Genomic DNA, 23,969 nt, shown 5'->3' with positions numbered 1-23,969 from the left:
AGCATCTTTTAATTTCATGGCTGCAGTCACCATCTGTAGTGATTTTGGAGCCCAGAAAAATAAAGTCTGACACTGTTTCCCCATCTATTTCCCATGAAGTGGTGGGACCAGATGCCATGATCTTCGTTTTCTGAATGTTGAGCTTTAAGCCAGCTTGTTCACTCTCCACTTTCACTTTCATCAAGAGGCTTTTTAGTTCCTCTTCACTTTCTGCCATAAGGGTGGTGTCATCTGCATATCCTTATCAAATATACCCTCTACTTGGACATGTCATTTTTAACACGATGCCAAAAACTTTATGGTAAATTTCCAGAAGTATGAAGTGAAACAAATATAAATTAAATAGAAATGCATTGTATAAATATCTCATTATCAAGAATTAAGGAAAAACACAAGTTGCTATAATTTATATTTAATTTTACTACAGTTTTCAAAGTTAATTGTAAATTAATAGAACATTAAATGTGGGAAATTTTTGTCTTACCAAGTAGAATAACGTGTATTTATGTGGATTGCCTTTGTGTACTGTTTAATAATTTAAAATACATATTTTTAGATTAATTTTGAAAATCATTGCAAGGAACACATTGCTAATATTTATTCATTATAGATCTGAATATTTGTATCCTAATGCTGTAACATTGGACTTTCTGCATAGCTCAGTCAGTAAAGCATCTGCCTGCAATGCAGGAGACCTGGGTTCAGTCCTGTGTTGGGAAGTTCCCCTGGAGAAGGAAATGGCAACCCATTCCAGTATTCTTGCCTGGAGAATCCCATGGACATAAGAGCCTGGTAGGCTACAGTTCATGGGATCTCAAGACAGTACTATCTTTCTTGGGCTTCCCTGATAGCTCAGTTAGTAAAGAATCTGCCTGCAATGGAGGCACTTTGATTCCTGGGTCGGGAAGATCTGCTGGAGAAGGGATAGGCTACCCACTCCCATATTCCTGGTGGCTCAGCTGCTAAAGAATAAGCCAGCAATGTGGAAGGCCTGGGTTCCATCCCTGGGTTGGGAAGATCCCCTGGAGAAGAGAAAGGCTACCCACTCTAGTATTCTGGCCAGGAGAAATAGCAATAACCTTAGATATGCAGATGACACCACCCTTATGGCAGAAAGTGAAGAGGAACTAAACAACATCTCGATAAATGTGAAAGAGGAGAGTGAAAAAGCTGGCTTAAAATTCAACATTCAGAAAATGAAGATCATGGCATCTGGTCCCATCACTTCATGGCAAATTGATGGGGAAACAATGGAAACAGTGACAGACTATTTTCTTGGGCTCCAAAATCACTGCAGACAGTGACTACAGCCATGAAATTAAAGGACACTTGCTCCTTGAAAGAAAAGCTATGACCAACCTAGACAGTATATTAAAAAGCAGAGACATTACTTTACTGACAAAGGTCCATCTAGTCAAAGCTGTGGTTTTTCCAGTAGTCATGTATGGATGTGAGAATTGGACTTTAAAGAAAGCTGAGAAAACTTGAGAGTCCCTTGGACTGCAAGGAGGTCAAACCAGTCCATCCTAAAGGAAATAAGTCCTGAATATTTATTGGAATGACTGATGCCAAAGCTGAAACTCCAATACTTTGGCCTCCTGATGTGAAGAACTGATTCATTGGAAAAGACCCTGATGCTGGGAAAGATTGAAGGCAGGAGGAGAAGGAACGACAGAGGATGAGATGGTTGGATGCCATCGCTGACTCAATGGACATGAATTTGAGCAAGCTCCAGGAGTTGGTGATGGACAGGGAAGCCTGGCATGCTATATAGTCCATGAGGTCGCAGAGTCCGGCACAACTGAGCGACTGAACTGAATGCTGTAACACATTTTTGAAAATTGTAATGAAGTAAATCAGGAAGAAACTTACTTACCTGGTTTCATTTGTCAGATGTAATTTAGTAATGAGCTGGTTAGGGATTTTCCTGCTGGTTTTTTGTTTTCATCTTGTTTACTTAGGATTTAAGTAGAGTTGGGGAAACCAAGTCAAATAATACTTTCAGAAATTTTTTCCAGATGTGTTTATATAATTAAATATTATTGTTGTTTACTTTCTAAGTTGTGTCTGACTCTTTGCAGTCTCATGGACTGTAGCACTCCAGGCTCATTTGTCCTCTGCTGACTCCCAGAGTTTGCTCAAATTCTTGTGCATTGTATCAGTGATACTATCTAACCATCACTTCCTCTGCTACCCTCTTCTCATTTTGCCTTCAGTCTTTCTCTGCATCAGGATCTTTTCCACTGAGTTTGCTTTCCACATCAGGTGGCCAAAATATTGGAGCTTCAACAACAGTACTTACAATGAATATTCATAGTTGATTTCCTTTAAGACTGATTGGTTTGATCTCCTTGCAGTCCAAGGGACTCTCAAGATTCTTCTTTAGCACCACAATTCGAAAGCATCAATTCTTTGGCACTCAGCCTTCTTTATGGTCCAACTCTCACATCCAACACTGGAAAAGCCATAGCTTTGACTATATGGACCTTTGTTGGCAAAATGATATTTTTGCTTTGTAATACGCTGTCTCAGTTTATCATAGCTTTCCTTCCAAAGAGTGTCTTTTCATTTCATGGCTGTGGTCACTGTCCACAGTGATTTTGGAGCCCAAGAAAATAAAATATGTCCTTGCTTCCACTTTTTCCCTTTCTATTTGCCATTAAGTGATGGGACTGGATGCCCTGATCTTAGTTTTTTGAATGTTGAGTTTTAAGTCAGCTATTTCATTCTCCTCTTTGACCCTCATCAAGACACTCTTTAGTTCCTCTTCACTCTCTGCCATTAGAGTGGTATCATCTGTATATCTGAGGTTGTTAATACTTCTCCCAACAATCTTAGTTCCATCTTGTGATTCATCCAGCCTGGCATTTCGCATGATATACTCTGCATATAAGTTAAATAAGCAGGATCATAGTATACAGTCTTGTCATGCTCCTTTCCCAGTTTTCAACCAGTTGTTCCATGTCCAATTGTAACTGTTGCTTCTTGACTCACATACAGATTTCTCAGGAGGCAGGTCAGGTGGTCTGGTATTCCCATCTCTTTAAGAATTTTTCCATTTGTTGTGATCCACACAGTCAAAGGTTTTAGCATAGTGGATGAAGCAGAATTAAATGTTTTCCTGGAACTCCCTTGCTTTCTCCATGATTCACTAAACATAGACAATTTGATCTCTTGTTCCTCTGCCTCTTTGAAACCCAGCTTGAACATCTGGAAATTCTCGGTTCACGTATTGCCTTCATGGATCACAGCCTTGTCTTGGTGAAGGGGCTTGCATAACTCAGTGAAGCTATGAGCCATGCTGTGCAAAGCCACCCAAGATGGGCAGGTCATGGTGAGAGTTCTGACAAAACATGGTCTGCCGGAGGAAGAAATGGCAACACACTCTAGTATTCTTGCCAGGAAAATCCCATGGACAGAAGAGCCTTGTCGGCTATAGTCCATGGGGTCTCAAAGAATCTGACACAACTGAGTGACTGAGCCCGCATGCACCAGAAAGAATGACATGGCTAGGCCAAAGTGGAAACAACACTCAATTGTGGATGTGTCTGGTGGTGAAACTAAAGTCCGATGCTGTAAAGGACAATAATTATATTAGCCTTTTTAATATTTTTAGTCTCAAAAAGTTAAAATATATTATGGTTTAAATGTACCGTATAGGTTAAGTATTAAAGAGAACTGGGTTTCTACTCGTGTATATGTAAAGCTGAGCAGTTATGAAGCTGAGCAATTGCAAGTGATATTTCCCAGCCATCTTGAACATTTTGAGTAGTTATTCTAACAATTTATTAAGATTCCTAAATAGTTCTCTTTTTCTTTGCAGAGATAAAAGCAACAGTGTTTGATGACTGCAAGAAAGAAGGCGAATGGAAGGTAGGATTTACCTAGTCACATAGAATTTGCATAACACTAGAAACCTTTATTGAGGGCTTGTACATATTTTTTACTTATTACGCTTGTATAAAATACAGAGTTAGAACCATAGTGTTTGCCTTCAAATCCCAACTTAACCTCCTATTAGCTGTGGCTTCTTGAGCAAATTACTTGATGGCTCTATGCCTGTTTCTTTATCTGTAAAATAGGGATGGTAGTAACATAGAGTAGTTGTAAATATTAAATGAATTAATTCATGAAAAGTGCTTAGAACAGTGCCTAGAACAATTATTCCACCACAAGCAGCATTTTATGATTTTAAGAAAATTTGATGTTCAACATAAGATACATTTGAAGTGAACAAATTCTGCTTCAAAGTGAAAATATTGCTTACTTATGTATAATATTATATGACCGTATATTGAGGAAATAAATTTCTAAGTCATGAAAGTTAAATGAGTTGAGATAATTTTGCTTGCTCTCCTGATATTTTAATTTTGTTATAAAAAGATTATGGAATTTGAGTATATTTAATGCATTAAATTATGTCTTTTGTGAATTCTTGGCAGTCAAATGCTTATACTATTGCTTAATTTATATTCATTTTAAGATATTGCTTCTAGATGAATTTACCACTAAGCTTTTGGCATCATGTTGCAAAATGACAGATCTTCTAGCAGAGGGTATAACTGGTAAGTGTTTCAAATACTCACCATGAAAAACTTTTTTTTTTTATTATGATAAGGAGAGTTTAAAGTATTAATAAATTTTAGTTAGTAATTGTGTTTCTCAGGGGATTATGTCTTATTTTCTTAGTAACTCTAGCTATAATAATTATTCTGGACACTCTTTTCTTTGTGAATCTTCAGAATAACCTCTGTAAGTCAGGATTTTTCCCCTCAGCTGAGACATATAATTAAGCACCCCTAACCAAGACTAAGTCAGTTGCCTTGTTGAGTTTGTTCTTCAAATTTTTTATTGTTTTATATATTCGTTATAGTTTTGTGTGTTGATGCAGTAAGTTTACTTCAGTATTTTGGCTGATGTTTGTGGTTTTCATGTTTTGTTTTTAAATGGATAGTAAGATTTATGTCATAAAATCAACTTTTGTGCATATTTCCAAGTGTGTAATACTGACTTTTTAACCTTCTCTTTATTACCTAGATATGAGGCAATTGCAAATTTAAATCAGCTTTAGTGTAGGGTTATGAAAAATAACACTGCCACAGTTGCTGTCTTCCACCAGGCAGGATTGTGTTAATGAGATTTTAATTTTTCTTATATTTTGGGGAAAGTATCAATATATTGTAATATTCATAATCATATTATCATCCATAACTCATCATTGTTTAACTCATTTATTTAAATTTGCTCTTCATAATAGACTTTTGAAGACAGATATTAAATGCCATAATTTGTAATGTGAAAACTGAGACTCTAAGTCAAATATAATTCTTTTGTTTATATTTTGGACTTTTTTTTGTTAGTTGTGGAGAATATTTATAAAAATCGAGAACCTGTCAGACAAATGAAAGCTCTTTATTTTATCTCTCCAACATCAAAGGTGAGTGTTTTGAATCTAAACAGTATGTTCTTCAAAACTTTCACCATAGATGTGGTTTTCTCTTAGAAAATTTAAAGTAATAAAATGTCCTTTATTAGACAGGTAGTGTTATAAACTAGTTTGTGTAAGAAAATCTTTCTGAGTTCGAAGATTGTTTTATTTGCATTCTTCTCAATGGGAATATATGTGAAAGAATTCCTTTCTCCCCTATATGAAAGCAGAATTTATTTGTATAAAACAATAGAGTTTCAAAGTTTCTTTGAATAATTTGTTACTCATGTAGTTTCTAGTCAACCATGATTTTAGGAGAATAGAAGTGTATGTAAAAGAAATAGTCTTGGATTAATCTTCCATTAGTGTTAGTTATTTCCCTATGGCATACACATACATATGTATGTGTATACACACATATATGCATATATATGTATGTGTATATATTTTTTATAGGAAAGGAATTTTTAAAATTTATAATCTAACCATGATTTAATTCATACTTAAAGTCAACAAGCTTTTAGAGTCATATAAAGTATCAGATTCATTTATTCTGTATAGTATCTGAGAGTGCATTTTCCAACACATCCTTTGGCTTATTCTTAGAATAAAAATGTTAATTTTACACTTCCAGTTTCTTCTAACTCTAGCAGACAGTAGGGAAAAACCCAAATATTTACTATGTAATCTCTACATGTTGGCTGCTGGTAGATTTTAATGACATTTTGTATCTTATCTGTAATATAATTTTGTAAGAAAATTTATGCTCAGAAAAAAATGAAAGTTAAAAGCACCATTTTCACTTACTAAATTGGCAGAGGGACTAAAAAAAGTGTGTGTGTATATTTAGACATTTATTTATTTGTCTTATCTATGTATCTTATCTAGCTCTCAATATGCATTGTCAATGGATAATGGAGCAGAAACTACTATACACTGCTAGTGGGAGTATAGATTAATACAACCATTTTGGAAAATAACTTGCCATATCAAGAACCTTAAAACGTTCTGAATCGTAAAATTTATTGTTAAAAAAAATCCGTAAATGGTCAAACTAAATTCCTAAAATCCAGAGAAATTCTTAGTATTAACACATAATGGTAGGAAAGACCATGTGACCATTGAAAATGAGATTTCTAGAAAATTTTAATGATCTATGTAAATGTTCATTTTTAATGTAAGTGACAGAAAGCAGGATACAGAATTAAATATTCAGGAAAGGATCAAAGAATTCAGAGAACATTATATCTAAGTGTGACTCCTTTATCTCCCACAACCAACTCCAGTTTCTCTTCCTGTCCTGAATCAATTATCTTTTGGGTCCTATAGACCTATGGGTACATGTGAAGCCTTGGACTCTTTGGGCACTTGTAGAGAAACTTGATGTGAGATTTCCTTCCTCAGGGGCTGGGCAAGCATCTGGAGACTAGCTACAGAGAGTTCTCAGGCAAGGGTCATGAAATGACAGATTTTAGGAAGAGTTTTGGTTATAAAAGATCTGTGAATGTGAACGTGAAGTCGCTCAGTCGTGTCCAACTCTTTGCAACCCTGTGAACTGTAGCCCACCAGGCTCCTCCGCCCGTGGGATTTTCCAGGCAAGAATACTGGAGTGGATTGCCATTTCCTTCTCCAGGGGATCTTCCTGACCCAGAGATAGAACCCAGGTCTCCTGCATTGCAGGCAGACGCTTTAACCTCTGAGCCACCAGGGAAGCTAGGGAAAGGTCAGATGGGTGGTTTGTTTTCTTTTATACTTATAGCCCTCAGGAAGAGAAACCTGTTTACCTTCTTCTTATGGTACTGCCTCTCTTTAGGATACTCCCAACAACTAAACCTAAGTGTTAGCTGAGCTGACATGGAAGCAACCACACATCTAAGTGGGTCAAGTGACCTGAGAGAGAAGGTTTAGTAAGAATGAGAAGAGGATACATATGGCAAAATACAAGAGCTTGGAAGGAAGGGTGATAATCTGAACAGAAAATAGTACACTTAAGACTCTGGTGTAACATGTAAAAACTTTCTGAAGCTCTGAAGTATATTTTCTTAGTTAAGTAGTTGACTGTAGAGGAGGATAATCACTATGGAAATTTTAATTGATAGTCTTTAAGATAAAAACGAAGTATCTCGGGACTTCCCTTGTGATCAAGTGGCTAAGACTCTGTGCTTCCAATGCAGGAAGCCCAGGTTCAATCCCTGGACAGGGAACTAGATCCCACGTGCCTCAACTAAGAGTTCACTTGCCTCAACTAAGATCCAGAGTAACCAAAATAATAAATAAATATTAAAAAAAAAAAAGTATCTCAAAGCAAAAAAAAAAAAAAAAAATCATGGAAATCATGGTGGGGAAGATAAGAGACTTGCAGGATACATTAATGAGCTCTAACAGAAATATACTGGTTGTAGGAGTTGCAGGGAGACAGAAAGGAACAGATGGGTGAGAAGATTAAATTGTTTTTGCTTTCAGACTGTTGTATCTTGAAAACTACCAGCAGAGAGGCAGATACTGTTAGAGTATATTACCTGCTTTCCCTCTTTCTCGTAGTCTGCTAACCTTTTAGTCTTTCATTCTAATCCCTCTTGGCAATTTTAGCTCTTAGCTCATTGGCAGTCTCTTTAACGCTTCTCCAGTAATAGTCTCGATGGTTTCATTATCTGTGTAGGTAATACTTCACCATACATTCATTTTCTTCCAGTAGTCTTGTCTTCTATGTTGCTTCAGCTTCTTAGTTACTTGACCATTCTTAGGTCTCCTCATCACCAAAAGAGCACTCTCTGTTCATATATCTTACCTTACTACTTATTTCACTTCTCACTGTAAGTGGCTAGATAACATAGCATCTTAAAAAATCAGTTTGTAAGTTACAGTTTTGACAGTTAAGGTTTTACTTTATCATCAAAATAATCTTAGTTATTTCAAAAGTAGCACATTTAAATTAGTATTTGGTAAAATGTATATTAACATCCAACCTTTTTTCAGTCTGTAGACTGTTTTTTACGTGATTTTGGAGGTAAATCAGAGAACAAATATAAAGCAGCATATATCTACTTCACTGACTGTAAGTAGCTTTGTAAAAGTTATTGCTTCATTATTTCAAATCCTACTAATTATGAAATATTTCTTAGGCTAATTTTAATAGTAGTGACTTTGTATTTATTGTTTGTTCTAGTTAGGTTAGAAAGAATCTAAAAATTCTATCCTAAGGTTATTTCTATCCTAATTCATGATAAGGTGATAGAAAATTAAATCATTCCAAACTAATTTCAGAAGATGGTCATTTTTGCTGGTGTACAGGGGAGAGGGGTTTGACAGAGAGAGCTATCCCTCAAATTCTGTTCTAGTAACAGGGAGAATTCTTCTTTAAACCAAAGTTACAACTGGGGATTTGACTGTATAATAAAGTATATTATAAGACCCTTTGGGAGATGCAGTGAAGAAACTGTCATCTGCTAACAGTAAGGGAGAAAATCTATCACATTTCTTTTTCTATGCTGTAGATTCAAATAAAAAGCAGCCTTCTAGCTTATTTTTCCTGTAAATTATTATTTATCTCATACCTAGCAGCAGTTTGCATTTTAGAAAATGCCATATCATAAGTATTTGCCATTTAAGTAACCTTGTTACACAGAAATCATGTTTATGGAGTTGATAAACTTTAATGTGTGAAGCCTCTTTTAATTTAAGGAATCTTTTTTTTTTTTTGAATTGAATTTTTTATTAGAAAAAATGCCATATTTTATAGACCACCATTTATGAGAATCCTACCAAAACACTACAACAAACTGGCCTTGAAGAGAAACAGCACAATGACAGAAAGCTCAAAACACTACACCTCTGAGGAGCCTGCAGCCAGGCTAATTGAAAATCGACACACAACGCCCACCACACCACACATAAACATGAACAGGTTATGTAAGTGAGCCAAGATTTAGAAAACACATTGGAGAGGGGAACACACCCACACACGTATCTGTGTGCATGTTTTCCTTAAAAACATGTAACAGGGTTTCCTTCATTTTACTCAACTCAAAGAAACTCTTGATCTAAAATTATTCCATGTCTAACATTATACAAAAGAAATATCATAAAGCAAAAGTTTACATTTTCCTGGGAGCTGTTCCTTGCAAGAAAATGTTACTTGCATTTTTTAGTGTAGAATCCACATAAAAACAGGAGTTGTAATATAGTGCTTGCCATTTAAGTGTAACATTGCCAAAATGCTTTATACGGTACTATTTTACATTACAGAAGAGGAATATCAATGTAGAGGTAATCAGTGCTTCCAAACTTTTCTAATTCTTCTACAGGGGAGATCTAAATAGTCAATATATTTCTATTTAAAAGGAGTTTTCTTCCCTCTGGTACAGTGCTTGCTGATGATAAAGAACATCGTGTTAAAAGATAGTAGAAGCCCATGGTTAATACTCCAACCTAGATTTAGTGAAACTATAAGCAGTTAGGTAAAAGGCAGGGGCAAGGGGAAGACGGCTCTAGGGTGCAGAATTTACTAGTTTGGAGGCTTGGAATTTCCTCACATTGAAGAAAGCCCTATAATGCAAGGAAAGATGAAAAATTTGTATGGTGTGGCTACACTTAGTGGCAGATATAGAAAAGTGTGAATTCCTAAGAAGCTCTGAAAGTCCTTCAAAAGTTTATTAAGTCCTTAGTTTGGACTTGATTTTCCTTCCTGACAATTTTAGCTTGCTGTGTTAACAGCTCTGTAAGGAAACACATCTTAGGTTATGGTGGATATGAATGGGGAAAATGGAATTTCTGTTACAGTGCTCATTGCTAGAATTTATCTGCTGTATAAAGTGAAAAGCAGTATTTACATATTATCTCTATCCTCATAGTAAATTACTTTGTGAAAGTCAGTAATTATATATAAAAATAAATATTCTTGGATGTTGGAATGACTTATTCAAAAGAATGAAAATTTAAATGCAGTTATATACTTTGATTTTTTTTCCTCCTCTCAGTCTGCCCTGACAGTCTCTTTAACAAAATTAAGGCTTCTTGCTCCAAGTCAGTAAGAAGATGTAAAGAAATAAATATTTCCTTCATTCCACTTGAATCTCAGGTACTTTCTACTTTTATTTTTTAAATGTTTTATTAAAAAAATTTTTTTGAGTATTGAAAGGCTTATTACAAGGGTCAAGCAAGGAGAATGGGCAGCTTGTGCTTAGAGTAAAACTCCTTTTATTTTGGATTATTATAAACTAAAATTAAAAATAAAAAGTTTTACTGTAAGCACAAGCTGCCCATTCTCCTTGCTTGACCCTTGTAATAACGATTTTAAAATGCAGTTTTATGAACTTATTTGCTAAAAAGGCTTATCCTAACAATATTTTATGTGTTGTACATTTGGTGAATTTTAAACAATCCACAAATAAGCATTTACTCTGATGAAGGTAGGAACAGGAGTACTAAATTGGAGTATAGCGTTAATAGTAAAAGTGGACTTAAATTTCACATCTCTAAGTCCTGTGTGTGTCAAAATGTACAGCCCTATTAGATTATGAAATCAAAAGATTTTGAGCATAATCTTTGTTAAATGACTCCAAAGAAAAATGTTTATATTCTGTAACCATTTGTGATATTAAAACAAAATTCTTTAGTAAACTTTTTACACAACATTATATAAACTATCGTTTATTTTAATTTATAAAATGAAGGATTCTCATAGATTTGATTTGCCTTTGGAATAGTTAATGAGCCTTCAATTAATAATAATAATTGCAAACACACAGTACTTTCTCTGTCAGGTGCTTTCCTAAATGCTTTACATAAATGTATTGGTAATTCTGTCTCCATTTTAAAGATGGGGAAATCAAAGTGGTTAAGTAAGTTGCCCTAATCACACAGCTAGTGTATTGTTTAGCTCTGTTCTCTGTGTTTGGATTCTAACATTTTGTAGAATTGGAATAGTTTACTATTTCTTAGAACCATAAGGTTGATATTTTAAGAAATAAAAAGGTCCTGAATAATGAATTTTTCTTTTAAGCTATTGCTGTTTTTGATGAAGGCCATAATCGTAAAATCTTTAGATACCTGCTTAACATTAAACTGTTTTCCAAAGGTTACTTTAAGATTTTTTTCCTTTAATATATTATGTGCTACTGCTAAGCTGCTTCAGTCATGTCCGACTCTGTGCGACCTCAGAGACGGCAGCCCACCAGGCTCCGCCGTCCCTGGAATTCTCCAGGCAAGAATACTGGATTGGGTTGCCATTTCCTTCTCCAAAGCATGAATGTGAAAAGTGAAAGTGAAGTCGCTTAGTCGTGTCCGACTCCTAACAACCCCATGGACTGCAGCCTACCAGGCTCCTCCGTCCATGGGATTTTCCAGGCAACAGTACTGGAATGGGTTGCCATGGCCTTCTCCGAATATATTATGTAACTTTAGTTTAATACTCTACAAAGTGAGACTAGCCTCAGTGCAAAGATACAGAAGCAGAAAAGTACAAGAAAGCAGCAGGATTACGGATTATTAGGGGTGATGGTATGATAAGTAAATCTGTAGGTAGACTGGGACCAAGTTGTAGGAGGCACCAGGTTCCATCAAGAATGATGGCAGAAAATGGGCAGACACAGAAGAGTACCAAAGTCTTTAAGGAAAAGTAGAAGTTGGGAGATCATTGAAGAGAAATTGGTAAAGTCAGATATGATAGTCTTCCAAAGAAGAGAAGTTCTACATTAAACATATTTAGAAGTTGCATGGAGAGAAAAGTGGTTGACTTCTCCTAAATCCATGAGTCAAAGGGATTAAAGAAAACTCTTTCCCTTTCAAAGGGTTTAATTAATACTATCACATATAAATTAGGACAATTAGATGGAAAGCATCAATATAAGAAAGTTTGTTTACAGTGGACCTTAGGAGTACAAAAAATCTGGTATAGTTAGTAGAGAAGGTGCTAGATTGTGTCTAGATAGAAATAGATCTAAGCTAGCTATAATTTTGCAAGAAAAGTAAATGGAAGTTGTGAGTGGGGGTAACGGAGAATTCCTGTATTTAAGGAACTGGTTGTGGGTCATGGAGATGAAGAAAGCATTTGGTAATAGTCTAAAGGAACACATCATGTTGGTGATGGAAAGTAGGGGGAGGAAAGGGAAGGAAAGGCAAGATGTGAATGTAGAAAGAAAACCAGCTCCAGAGTTCTACTTGGTTCATTGGAGTATTAGAGAATAACTTAGATTAATTTAAGATGTGGTAACAAATCTCCAAATCTCAGTGTTTCACAACAACAAAGTTTATTTCTCATTCATGTTATTGTCCACTGTGGTTTGACTAGGTCTTTGCTCTATATCCTCTTCATTCTGGGATGTAAGCTGAAGGGAAGTAGGCACATGTCACTTCTGTTCACATTCCAATGACCATAGATAGGCTGATATCCATGAGTGGGAACTATACACCTGTAAGGAGGGGCCCTGTCAGGAAGGGCAATAAATATTTTTGAACAGATATTTTCTACTGCAGTGGGATAGAATACTGTGAGAAAGCCACAGTCCAGCTGTAGGGTACTTGTTGGCAGTTATGGCAGCTAAGACTGAGCAGGACAGACATAAACAACACATTAGCTTTAGCTGAATCTCAGTCCATGTTCAGGCTCCTACTGTTAGTGATAGGTTATTCTCTGATTGGTTGAGATTTTAATGTATGTCAGATACATAGACCAATTTTGGCTTTATTTCTTCTTGCCAGGTATTAGGTTTCTATTTTTCTTTGATTACCTCAGATCCCTTTATTTGCTGCACAGGTAGAGAAAATCCAACAGTACAATCTATATATAAAACAAGAACTGAAGGAGAGAGGTAGATTAAGCAGGAAAGGAGAGTGAGAAAAGGAATGAAATCAAGATGACAGAGAAAATGAGATTTAATTAAGGTAAAGACACAGTTGTTTCAGGAAACAGCATGGTTAGTACAAGTATTTTGTAGAGTCCCAAGGAATAACTGTGCTTTTCTTGATACATATTTTTAATCAAATTTCTAAATTGACAGTGTGACTTTTTTGGCCTAACTTAGGTATATACTCTTGATGTACCAGATGCATTCTATTACTGTTACAGTCCAGACCCAAGTAATGGAAATGGAAAAGATACCATCATGGAAGCAATGGCTGAGCAGATAGTTACAGTATGTGCTACCCTGGATGAAAATCCTGGAGTAAGATATAAAAGGTAAGGCACCCAGTGGTGTCATTATATGTTATGATGTCTATTTGCTCTTTGGTATAGAGGTAATGTCCCAGTGCTTTTGTGTGTTGGTTTGCAGATTTTCTTTATAACATGCTGTACATATAGATTTAAAGTTTAAGGCTTAAATTTCAGAGTAACTGATAGCCTCTGTTACTGAATTTCAGAGCTTAAACTTGGTATGATTTACATGAATATTTTCATGAGTTTAAGGAATGCTTAGAAGAATGTCTTTGTTGCCCTGTGGGGAATACTGTCTTACATTTAATGTTTCATTACATTTCCACCAAATTGAAATAGTCATAGTATCTGGATACTGGTTATAGTGTCTAAATATGGTATCCAGTTACAGTGACCATTTTAAATAGATTTGGGGGTTTTTTTTAAAGTTAAAGTTTGACTTTAGTACTATGTACCTTTATTTATTTGCTCCTTATTAAAAGTAAAGTTTACTATAAAGTGCATAAATTATATTTATGTGGCTTGATAAATCATTCCAAAGTGAACATAGACATCTAACTTCACCCAGGTCAAGAGATAAAATACTAGCAGCATCTCAGAGGCCCCCCTTATGATCCCTTCTGGTCATCACCCACTGTCTCCTCCTCAGAAGTAACTGTTATTCTGACTTCTAACACATATTTCAGTTTTGCCTGATATTGAACTAGATATATATATCAGATCAGATCAGTCACTCAGTCGTGTCTGACTCTTTGCGACCCCATGAATCGCAGCACGCCAGGCCTCCCTGTCCATCACCAACTCCCAGAGTTCACTCAGACTCACGTCCATCGAGTCAGTGATGCCATCCAGCCATCTCATCCTCTGTCGTCCCCTTCTCCTCCTGCCCCCAATCCCTCCCAGCATCAGAGTCTTTTCCAGTGAGTCAACTCTTCGCATGAGGTGGCCAAAGAACTGGAGTTTCAGCTTTAGCATCATTCCTTCCAAAGAAATCCCAGGGCTGATCTCCTTCAGAATGGACTGGTTGGCTCTCCTTGCAGTCCAAGGGACTCTCAAGAGTCTTCTCCAACACCACAGTTCAAAAGCATCAATTCTTCAGCGCTTAGCCTTCTTCACAGTCCAACTCTCACATCCATACATGACCACAGGAAAAACCATAGCCTTGACTAGACGAACCTTTGTTGGCAAAGTAATGTCTCTGCTTTTGAATATGCTATCTAGGTTGGTCATAACTTTCCTTCCAAGGAGTAAGCGTCTTTTAATTTCATGGCTGCAGTCACCATCTGTAGTGATTTTGGATCCCAGAAAAATAAAGTCTGACACTGTTTCCCCATCTATTTCCCATGAAGTGGTGGGACCGGATGCCATGATCTTCGTTTTCTGAATGTTGAGCTTTAAGCCAACTTTTTCACTCTCCGCTTTGACTTTCATCAAGAGGCTTTTTAGTTCCTCTTCACTTTCTGCCACATAAGGGTGGTGTCATCTGCATATCTGAGGTTATTGATATTTCTCCCGGCAATCTTGATTCCAGCTTGTGTTTCTTCCAGTCCAGCGTTTCTCATGATGTACTCTGCATATAAGTTAAATAAACAGGGTGACAATATACAGCCTTGATGTACTCCTTTTCCTATTTGGAACCAGTCTGTTGTTCCATGTCCAGTTCTAACTGTTGCTTCCTGACCTGCATACAGATTTCTCAAGAGGCAGGTCAGGTGGTCTGGTATTCCCATCTCTTTCAGAATTTTCCACACTTTATTGTGATCCACACTGTCAAAGGCTTTGGCATAGTCAATAAAGCAGAAATAGATGTTTTTCTGGAACTCTCTTGCTTTTTCTATGATCCAGCAGATGTTGGCAATTTGATCTCTGGTTCCTCTGCCTTTTCTAAAACCAGCTTGAACATCAGGAAGTTCACGGTTCACATATTGCTGAAGCCTGGCTTGGAGAATTTTGAGCATTACTTTACTAGCGTGTGAGATGAGTGCCATTGTGCCGTAGTTTGAGCATTCTTTGGCATTGCCTTTCTTTGGGATTGGAATGAAAACTGACCTTTTCCAGTCCTGTGGCCACTGCTGAGTTTCCCAAATTTGCTGGCATATTGAGTGCAGCACTTTCACAGCATCATCTTTCAGGATTTGGAATAGCTCACCTGGAATTCCATCACCTCCACTAGCTTTGTTCGTAGTGATGCTTTCTAAGGCCCACTTGACTTCACATTGGGTCATGATATTTTTTTATATATGGCTTTGCTCAATATTATGTTCTTAGACTTTCATGTTGTTCTATATAGCCAGCTTGGATTTTAATCTCTGCTTTTTACTGGCTGTATGATTCTTCTGCTCTCAATTTCTTTATATATGAAGTGGGAAAAATAATAGTAATCACATCATAAAGTTTTTTTTAGAATTAAATGAGTTAATACCTATAAAGCACTCAATATAGTGCATGGCGCTAATGAAACGGTAGAAGTAAATACACTGTACTATTATTACTAATAATAAGTAATATAACTTGCTTCTGTTTTAAAAGGTTCTTTAATTTAAACACTGACATTTGTCAAGGTAGTTGGCATAATTGTTCAATTTCAAATTCATGTAGTGCTTTATATTTAAGTTTCATTATCCTTAACCATTTAAAAAGTTTTCTAAATTACTTAGAAGAAAATATTGTAAATCTCCTTAATTCATATGTGACCAGACAAGCTCTTTACTCATACCTCAAGTGTTAGAATAATTCTTTTTCTTACAGGTGCTGTGCTAATTACATTCTGAACCAAGTGGTTTATCTTTTGCTAGAGTTCAGTCTCTGTTCAAGCTTCTGCTCTTGGTGTTTGGCTTGTTCAGGGAAATGAATCTGTAATATGGTCCACTATCCTGTATCCATAAGTTTGGCATCCTCAAATTCAACCATTTGTGGATTGAAAATGTAAAAAAAAAAAAAAAAATTCGAGGAAGTCCCCAAAAGCAAAACTTGAATTTGCTACATGCAGACCACTATTTACATAGCATTTACATAGTATTTATGACTGTTTACATAGCATTACATTATATTAGTGTTGTAAGTAATCTAGAGATGATTTTTAAGGATATGGGGTATGTGCATAGGTTATATGCAAATTCTATACCATTTTATACGAGACTTGAGCATCAGTGGATTTTAATATCTGAATGAGGTCCTGGAACCAATCCCCTGTGATACTGGTGGTGGTTTAGTCACTAAGTCGTGTCCAACTTTTGCAACCCCATGGATGGTAGCCTGCCAGGCTCCTCTGTTCTTGGAATTCTCCAGGCAAGAATACTGAAGTGGGTTGCCATTTCCTTCTCCAGGGGATCTTCCCAATCCAGGGATCAAATCCAGGTCTCCTGCATTGTAGGTGGATTCTTTACCACTGAGCCACCAGGGAAGCCCTCCTGAGGGATAACTGTAGCCGGTTTATAATTTAATAAGCTTACCAGTTCTTGTGGTAGTTAATAATAATCCAGGCTTTTAAAATCCTATCCTATTCTTTTGTAAAGTATTCTTCTATGCCTTATGAACTTTTCAGGTGTAATTCTAACATGAAATTATTTCCTTTTGAAAATATTTTAAGGCATAATGTATAATAAATTATCCTGTATAGTTGCTGCTTCATTTACTTTTGAAGTATAAAACCTAAAGGATCTTTAACACTTTGAAGCCTTTACAAAGAGTTCCTCCATTTTTGAGATTGGTGTGCTAATTGAAGAGTCTTTTCCAACATTTTCTTTATAGATTCAGAAGTTACACTAATATCACTGGTCTTAAAGTTAAAATTTAGAATATGGTTTTATCATTTTAGAAGATAGTGATATATGATTTTATACAAACAACTATATTGGAAAGTTGACTAAATGTTAGCATATAGGGAAATCTCATAGATAATTGGGAGAGATAATTGGTCAAGTAATTTGGAGAGTAATATGGTAGCAAAGTTGAAAACGTACATACTATATGACCCACAATTCTACTTTTAGAAATAATATACCTAGAGAAACATTTACATGGATATTTATGTATAAAGATATTTGTTTCCATGTTGTTTGCAATAGTATAAAATTGAGAATGACTTAAATGTCCATCTTTAGGGGAATGAATGTGTAAATCCAGTATAATCATATGATGGAATACTATATGGAACTAAAATGAGTAAATATTTTTTGATGTGTGTGTCAACATAGATCTCAAACATATATGACAGTAAAAACATATACTGTAAAAATACATATAAAACAGTAAATATATGTATAATTGTAATGATAGGAAGAATATACATCAAATTATGGTAGTAGTTGCTTTGGGGCAGGAGTGGCTAGGGGTAGGGGTGAAGACTGGGAATTGGGAGGGGAGTAAAGAAACTATAGTTTTATTTATATTTCCTTCATATGAAAAAAATCTGAAGCACATATGATAAGGTTTACATTGATAAAATCCAAACAAATTGATATAGCATTATATTTGTTTAGTATTATTATCTAAATTTCTCCATGCTTATAAAATCTTTTAATTTATGGTTTAATTTTAGAATTCAACTTGATAATATAAAGTGTGTCTTGAAAGATAGTTTGAATATCTTTTTTGTTTCTAGTAAACCTCTAGATAATGCCAGTAAGCTTGCTCAGCTTGTTGAAAAAAAGCTTGAAAACTACTACAAGATTGATGAAAAGAGCCTAATAAAGGTAACATATAAAAGACAAATAGTGGTTATGCTTAAAATCTGTCTTATTTCTTTATAAACCAAGGAGACTGTTCATTTATTTTCCAGCATTGGTTTGAGAATTTTGATTTGGATATCACTGATTTAAATGGTAGTAGAAATCGTAATAGATAATGTGGCTTAGTGGGGAACATAACAGTTTTGAATTAAGTTCTTTGTCCAGATCCTGGCTCTGCCATTTAATTCATGTATATATCAATTAGCAAGTTATGTTAAGTTTTTTATCTATAAAAAGGGGGTAATAGGAGAATACCTATTTTGTAATATAGAGGACTAAATGCATTAATACATAAAAAGTTTTTAGAATAATCCTTGAAGCTGTAAACATTTAATAAACAGTTTTTCCTTTTATCACCAACTCTGTATTCTTGGACATATTTACTGTGAGTTGTATTTTCATATAATATGGATCATATGACATGTACTTTGGTTGGTTGGTATGAGGATTAGGCAGATTAGCATGTGTTTGGCACATATAGGAGTTTAATAAATGACAGCTACTACTATCTTATCAAGGTAATATAATCAAAGACTAAGATTGGAACCTGGGGAATTCCAGCATTTGGGCTTGGGTTGGAGAGTGAGGAGTCTGAGTAGACTTGACAGAGGTGGTATCAGAGGACTAGGAAGCTTAGTTTAGTGCAATGTGTAACATAGAGAGCTCAGGTAATATCTTCCTTTCATAACTTAGATGAGTTTTAGTGTTTATGAAGCTAAATTCCAAGAAAATAGATTTAGTGAAAGCCAAATGTTATTTTCTTAAAGGAATTTTCACAGTATCATATTATTAAGTAGGCCTGTTAATCTAATTATGAAAGCTTTGGTTTTGTAGTCTTATTTTCTTCCCCTCTTGTGCCTCTCATATTTTTCTATTTTAATATAACTTCATGTTTAAGAATGTGGGATAAGTCTGATTTTGTTTTCTAAGATATTAAAAATGTGTTCACAGAAAGAAATGGAAGTTTCTTAAGATAATTTTATCTTGTTATTCCAGGGTAAAACTCATTCCCAGCTCATAATAATTGATCGTGGCTTTGATCCTGTGTCCACTGTTGTGCACGAACTGACCTTTCAGGCAATGGCATACGATCTACTGCCGATTGAGAATGATACATACAAGCAAGTATAACTTGAAGGGAATATATAGGGCATATACAAACAGGATAGGATGTTAGCATTTAATGATTTATGCAGGCAACAGAAATCTAAAGCCTATCCTATACCCTTTTTTATTCAAGGCTTTATCTTTCTCTTACACCTATAATCATAATCTATTAAAAATGTCCTGACCTTGTTAGTTAATAGGTAATTTAACTGCTTTGAAGCTTTTTTGGTATATTTGCTTCCTTAACTATGTCTGCAACAAAAATAGGTTTTAAACAGCTGGAATTGTACTTTTCAGTAAATAAACCGGGCCCACTACTATATTTACTGAAGTGGAAAACATATTCAAATTGGTTAGGCAGTGATTATTCTGAATTGGACATCCAAAAGTATGTAAACGTGTGTCTTGTCACCATAATGTATTTAAAAATACTAGAATATTAGAAAACTATATAGGATGGTTATTGAGAAGAGAAGCAGTTTTACCAGTTTGGTACCTATTATTGATTTAACTCTGATATAAGCATATTAACTTTAAAAGTAATATCAAATAGTTAAATGAAAAATGAAATTATTTTTCTATTAAGGAACCATCTTATTGTCACCTTTGTATATCATTTATGTATATACATACACACATATATATACAACATGTTATTTGAGTGTATGTACCACATGCACACATATATATAAAACATGTTATTTGATATCATAATTTCAAAATCCAGATTGGCATTTTTCAGCCAAGAGTTACTGCTTGGAAGTAATAAAAATGAAAATTAGTTTTCTGAAATCTTATGTTTAGTAATTTTTGTAGATTAAAAAATCCAAAAATTTGTGCTAATTATATTTAACATTTTTTCTTAAATATTGTTTAAACTAATTTTGTATTTTCTCTTGTATTTTTATTTGCCTTCTAGTCAAATTCTGAGTTTTTCTTTGTTACTTGTATTAATATTAGCTGACAGAGCAACATAGCTATTTTTCTAGTATAAAAGTAGTTTTAAGCAGTTTATTCCGAATTTTCAGAAAGGATGTTATTTATCTCTCTTATCCTTTAGGTCTCTAAACTACATTGCTCAAGAGATTTGGAAATGACTTGAAGTAATGGACACTAAAGGATTTGGTTCCAGTTTATTGACGTTAACTTTCAGACATTTCTAACCTAGTACTTAAAATATTTATCTCCCTAGGTTTGTTGGCAAGGAAAGCAAGATTTAATTTTTTAAGGGTAGTGGAGAGACTTATTTAAAAACAAAAAAATCAGAGATATGCCTTTTCTTATGAGTCAAGAAAGTCTAGGGATCAGACTAGAGGGAAGCATGAACTTCCTATGGATTGTGCTCCATCACGATTTTTAATGGAAATAATACAGAGCAGAAATTTCTAAGTATCCATTTGGAGTAATTTCTTGAACCTCTTTAATTGCCTCTCAGTTCAGTAGAACTCATTAAAGCAATCAAAGTTTTTAATGGCTACATTAGTTTTTTTCTCATTGCCTTTCCCAGTTCTTTAAAGGAGATGTGGTTATAGGGTAAGGAAAGAATATAGAAATAGATAAATATATATGTTGGTGAATTTTGTACCAACTCTGAAACACCTTCAGTATTTAATAGACTTCATTAGGGAGTGACATTTCTTAATGGATGTTTGACAATTGTGTTGATGGTTATTAGTACATCAAAAGTATTGTTTTGAGCAATTAGAATACAAATTGTTAATATATTCACTCTTGTTAAAGTTGACTGTGGAACACTGAATTTTTGTTTCTAAGATACTGAGATAAAAGTCTGTAATAATGACAGCAAAAAATAACATTGAAAGTAAAAAGGTCGTGGTGGGCGTGGCGCTTGATTTTTGTTGTATGGATAGCAATATGCCTTAGTTTTGGATAGGTATTCATTATCCTCCTAAAAATCTTCAGTTTCTTGAGCTGTGTCTTAAAATTGTTATTTATAAAAACTTTTCTTTTACTTTATCTGGCACAAAATAATCCAAAAGTTTCGTACTTCTCTTACTTGTAGATATAAGACAGATGGGAAGGAAAAGGAGGCAATCCTTGAAGAAGATGATGACCTCTGGGTCAAAATTCGGCATCGCCATATTGCAGTTGTATTAGAGTATGTGAACCTGTTTAATTTTTGTTCCATATTTAAATACTAATTACAGAGTACTAATAGTACATTTTTTAATCTTAAGATACTTTTGTGAATTAAACTTTAGAAATTTAAAGAACTTTCTAATAATTTGACAGGGAAATTCCCAAGCTTATGAAGGAAATTTCATCAACAAAGAAAGCAACAGAAGGAAAGGTAAGAGTGTTAATATAACTTTCAAGGTTATGACAAATGTGAATTTTAAAGTTTGTGTAAAATTTTTTATCTTTTTAACTTTCCATTTGAGAAGTTTCTAACATACACAAAGTAGAGAAAATAAACTTTCCTGTACCCATTACTCAGCCTCAACACTTAGCAATATTATCTGTCTTGCTACATTTAAAGTTTATTTTTAAAAGACCATTTAGCCAATTGCATAAATGTATTCATGTTAGGGTTTTTAATATTAAGCTATGGTGGCTCAGTGATAAAGAATTGGCCTGCAGTGCAGGAGACCCAGGTTTGATCCCTGGGTCGGGAAGATCCTCTGGAGAAGGGAATGTCAACCCACTCCAGTAGTCTTGCCTGGGAAATCCCTTGGGGACAGAGAAGCCTGGCAGGCTACAGTCCATGGGGTCGCAATGTCAGACACAACTGAGCAACTAACACTTTCACTTTTCACATTCATAATTTACCTAAATAAAATGCACAAATCTTATGTGTATACTGAATAACTATTTACATACATATATTTGTATTCATACACACACACATGTAAACACACACCATGTGGAACTGCCACCTAAATCAAGATATAGGACATTTCTGTCATTTCAAAAGTTGCACAATAATATCTATGAATAAAGAAAATTTGGCCTATCCTTTTGACTCTTTATACATTTTATACTAATTTTCTTGATACCTCCTATTTGGTATTTTCTTGGTATTTTCTTAATACCTCCTAGCAGTAAAATATAGAGTAGATCTGGTGACAGGATATCCTTGTCTCATTCCCAGCCTTGGGGGAAATGTGTTTGCTATTTCATCATTGGGTATTATGGTAGTTTTAGGTTATTGTAGATACATCCTTTGTCAGATTAAGAAGTTCCCTTCTATTCCATATTTGTCAACAGGTTTTTTTTTGTTTGTTTTTTAAATCAACAATGAGTGTCCGACTTCATCAAATGCTTTTTCAGCACCTATTAAATTATTTTTTCCTTTTTTATTCTGTTCATGTGATGAGTTACATTCACTGTTCTCTAACATTAAACCATCCATGCGTTCTTAGAATTAGCTCCACTAAGTTATGATAACTTATCCCTTTCCTATATCACTGGATTCTGCTTGCTAATATTTTGTGTAGAATGTTTACTTCTAGGTTTATGAGCAATAGTATTTCTAGGTTTATGAGCAATAATTCTTTTTATTCTTGTGGTAGTGTTCTAGGCAGTTTTGGTGGCAAAATTATATTGGTCTAAAATGAATTGTAATGCTTTCCCTGTCACATTATTCTCTGGAAGTGTTTGTGTAACGTGGTCGTTACTTGTCCCATCATTGCTTGAAAAACTTCACAACTGAAGCAGTCTGGGCATGGAGTTTTCTTTATGTGGAAGTCTTTAATTATAAGGTCTTTAATAGGTACAGAGCTCTTCAGATTTTAATTTTTTCTTATATCACTTTTGGGATACTGCATTTTTAAGGGATTTGTCTACTACATCTACATTTTCAAATATCCTCTTATCTTCTCAGTGTCTATAGAACCTGTACCTATGTTCTATTTAATCCTAATTTTGTTGATTTGTGTTTTAGTTTCTTTACTATTAACATCCCCTATTTATAAATTATTAGTATTTCGAAGAACCAACTTTTGGCTTTGCTGATTTTTCTTTTGTATGTTAGTTTTATATTGAATTGATTTCAACTTTCTTTGGCTTGTTTTTCTTTTTCTAACTTCTTGAGTCGGATGTTAAGAACATTGATTTTCGACTTTTTTCTCTCCTATATATATTTAGTTATTTCCTTCTTAACATTATGTAGCTGCATTTCCCAAGTTTTGGAATAACCTATTTTTAATTCCATTTAGCTCAGAATATTTTCTTATTATAATTTCTTCTTTGACTCATGTGTTATATAGGAATTTTTTTTTTTTTAATTTCAAAGAGTTTGTGAGTTTTCTACTTATCTTACTATTACTGAGTTGTAATTTAATTATATAGTGGTCAGAGAATGGAGTCTGTATGAGTTTAGTCCTTTGAAATTTGTTCAGGCTTGGCTTGTGACCTATCATATGATCTGTTGTGGTAAATACCCTATGTGTACTTGAAAAGAATACAAATTCCGTGAATGTTAATTAAGCCAAGTTGATTCATCATGTTATTCAAATATTCTATCTCTTTACAAACTTTTTATCTGTTTTTTATATCAGTTACCAGGAATGGTATAATGTATGGTTGAAGT

The 23,969-nt window shown here is 34.6% G+C and overlaps 1 protein-coding gene across 3 annotated transcripts in view; it reads left to right on the top strand.

Annotated features, from left to right (window-relative positions):
• The window catches only part of STXBP3 (syntaxin binding protein 3), a 54,312-nt gene that overhangs the window by 12,622 nt on the left and 17,721 nt on the right, over window positions 1-23,969 (top strand). For 2 of the 3 annotated variants that reach the window (XM_027536332.1, XM_027536333.1), the window contains exons 2-11: window positions 3,824-3,873; window positions 4,484-4,565; window positions 5,361-5,437; window positions 8,405-8,483; window positions 10,405-10,505; window positions 13,450-13,604; window positions 18,184-18,274; window positions 19,307-19,431; window positions 21,441-21,536; window positions 21,671-21,728. In XM_027536332.1, the coding sequence (XP_027392133.1) occupies window positions 3,824-3,873; window positions 4,484-4,565; window positions 5,361-5,437; window positions 8,405-8,483; window positions 10,405-10,505; window positions 13,450-13,604; window positions 18,184-18,274; window positions 19,307-19,431; window positions 21,441-21,536; window positions 21,671-21,728 (914 nt within the window). The remainder of the gene's footprint in view (window positions 1-3,823; window positions 3,874-4,483; window positions 4,566-5,360; window positions 5,438-8,404; window positions 8,484-10,404; window positions 10,506-13,449; window positions 13,605-18,183; window positions 18,275-19,306; window positions 19,432-21,440; window positions 21,537-21,670; window positions 21,729-23,969) is intronic. The other variant, XM_027536334.1, reaches the window with a different exon arrangement.

The sequence above is a fragment of the Bos indicus x Bos taurus genome, chromosome 3 (assembly GCF_003369695.1).
Source record: "Bos indicus x Bos taurus breed Angus x Brahman F1 hybrid chromosome 3, Bos_hybrid_MaternalHap_v2.0, whole genome shotgun sequence".
NCBI classification, from domain to species: domain Eukaryota; kingdom Metazoa; phylum Chordata; class Mammalia; order Artiodactyla; family Bovidae; genus Bos; species Bos indicus x Bos taurus.
The sequence above is the reverse complement of the archived record's forward strand: the minus strand, read 5'-3'. Positions and strand labels throughout refer to the sequence as shown.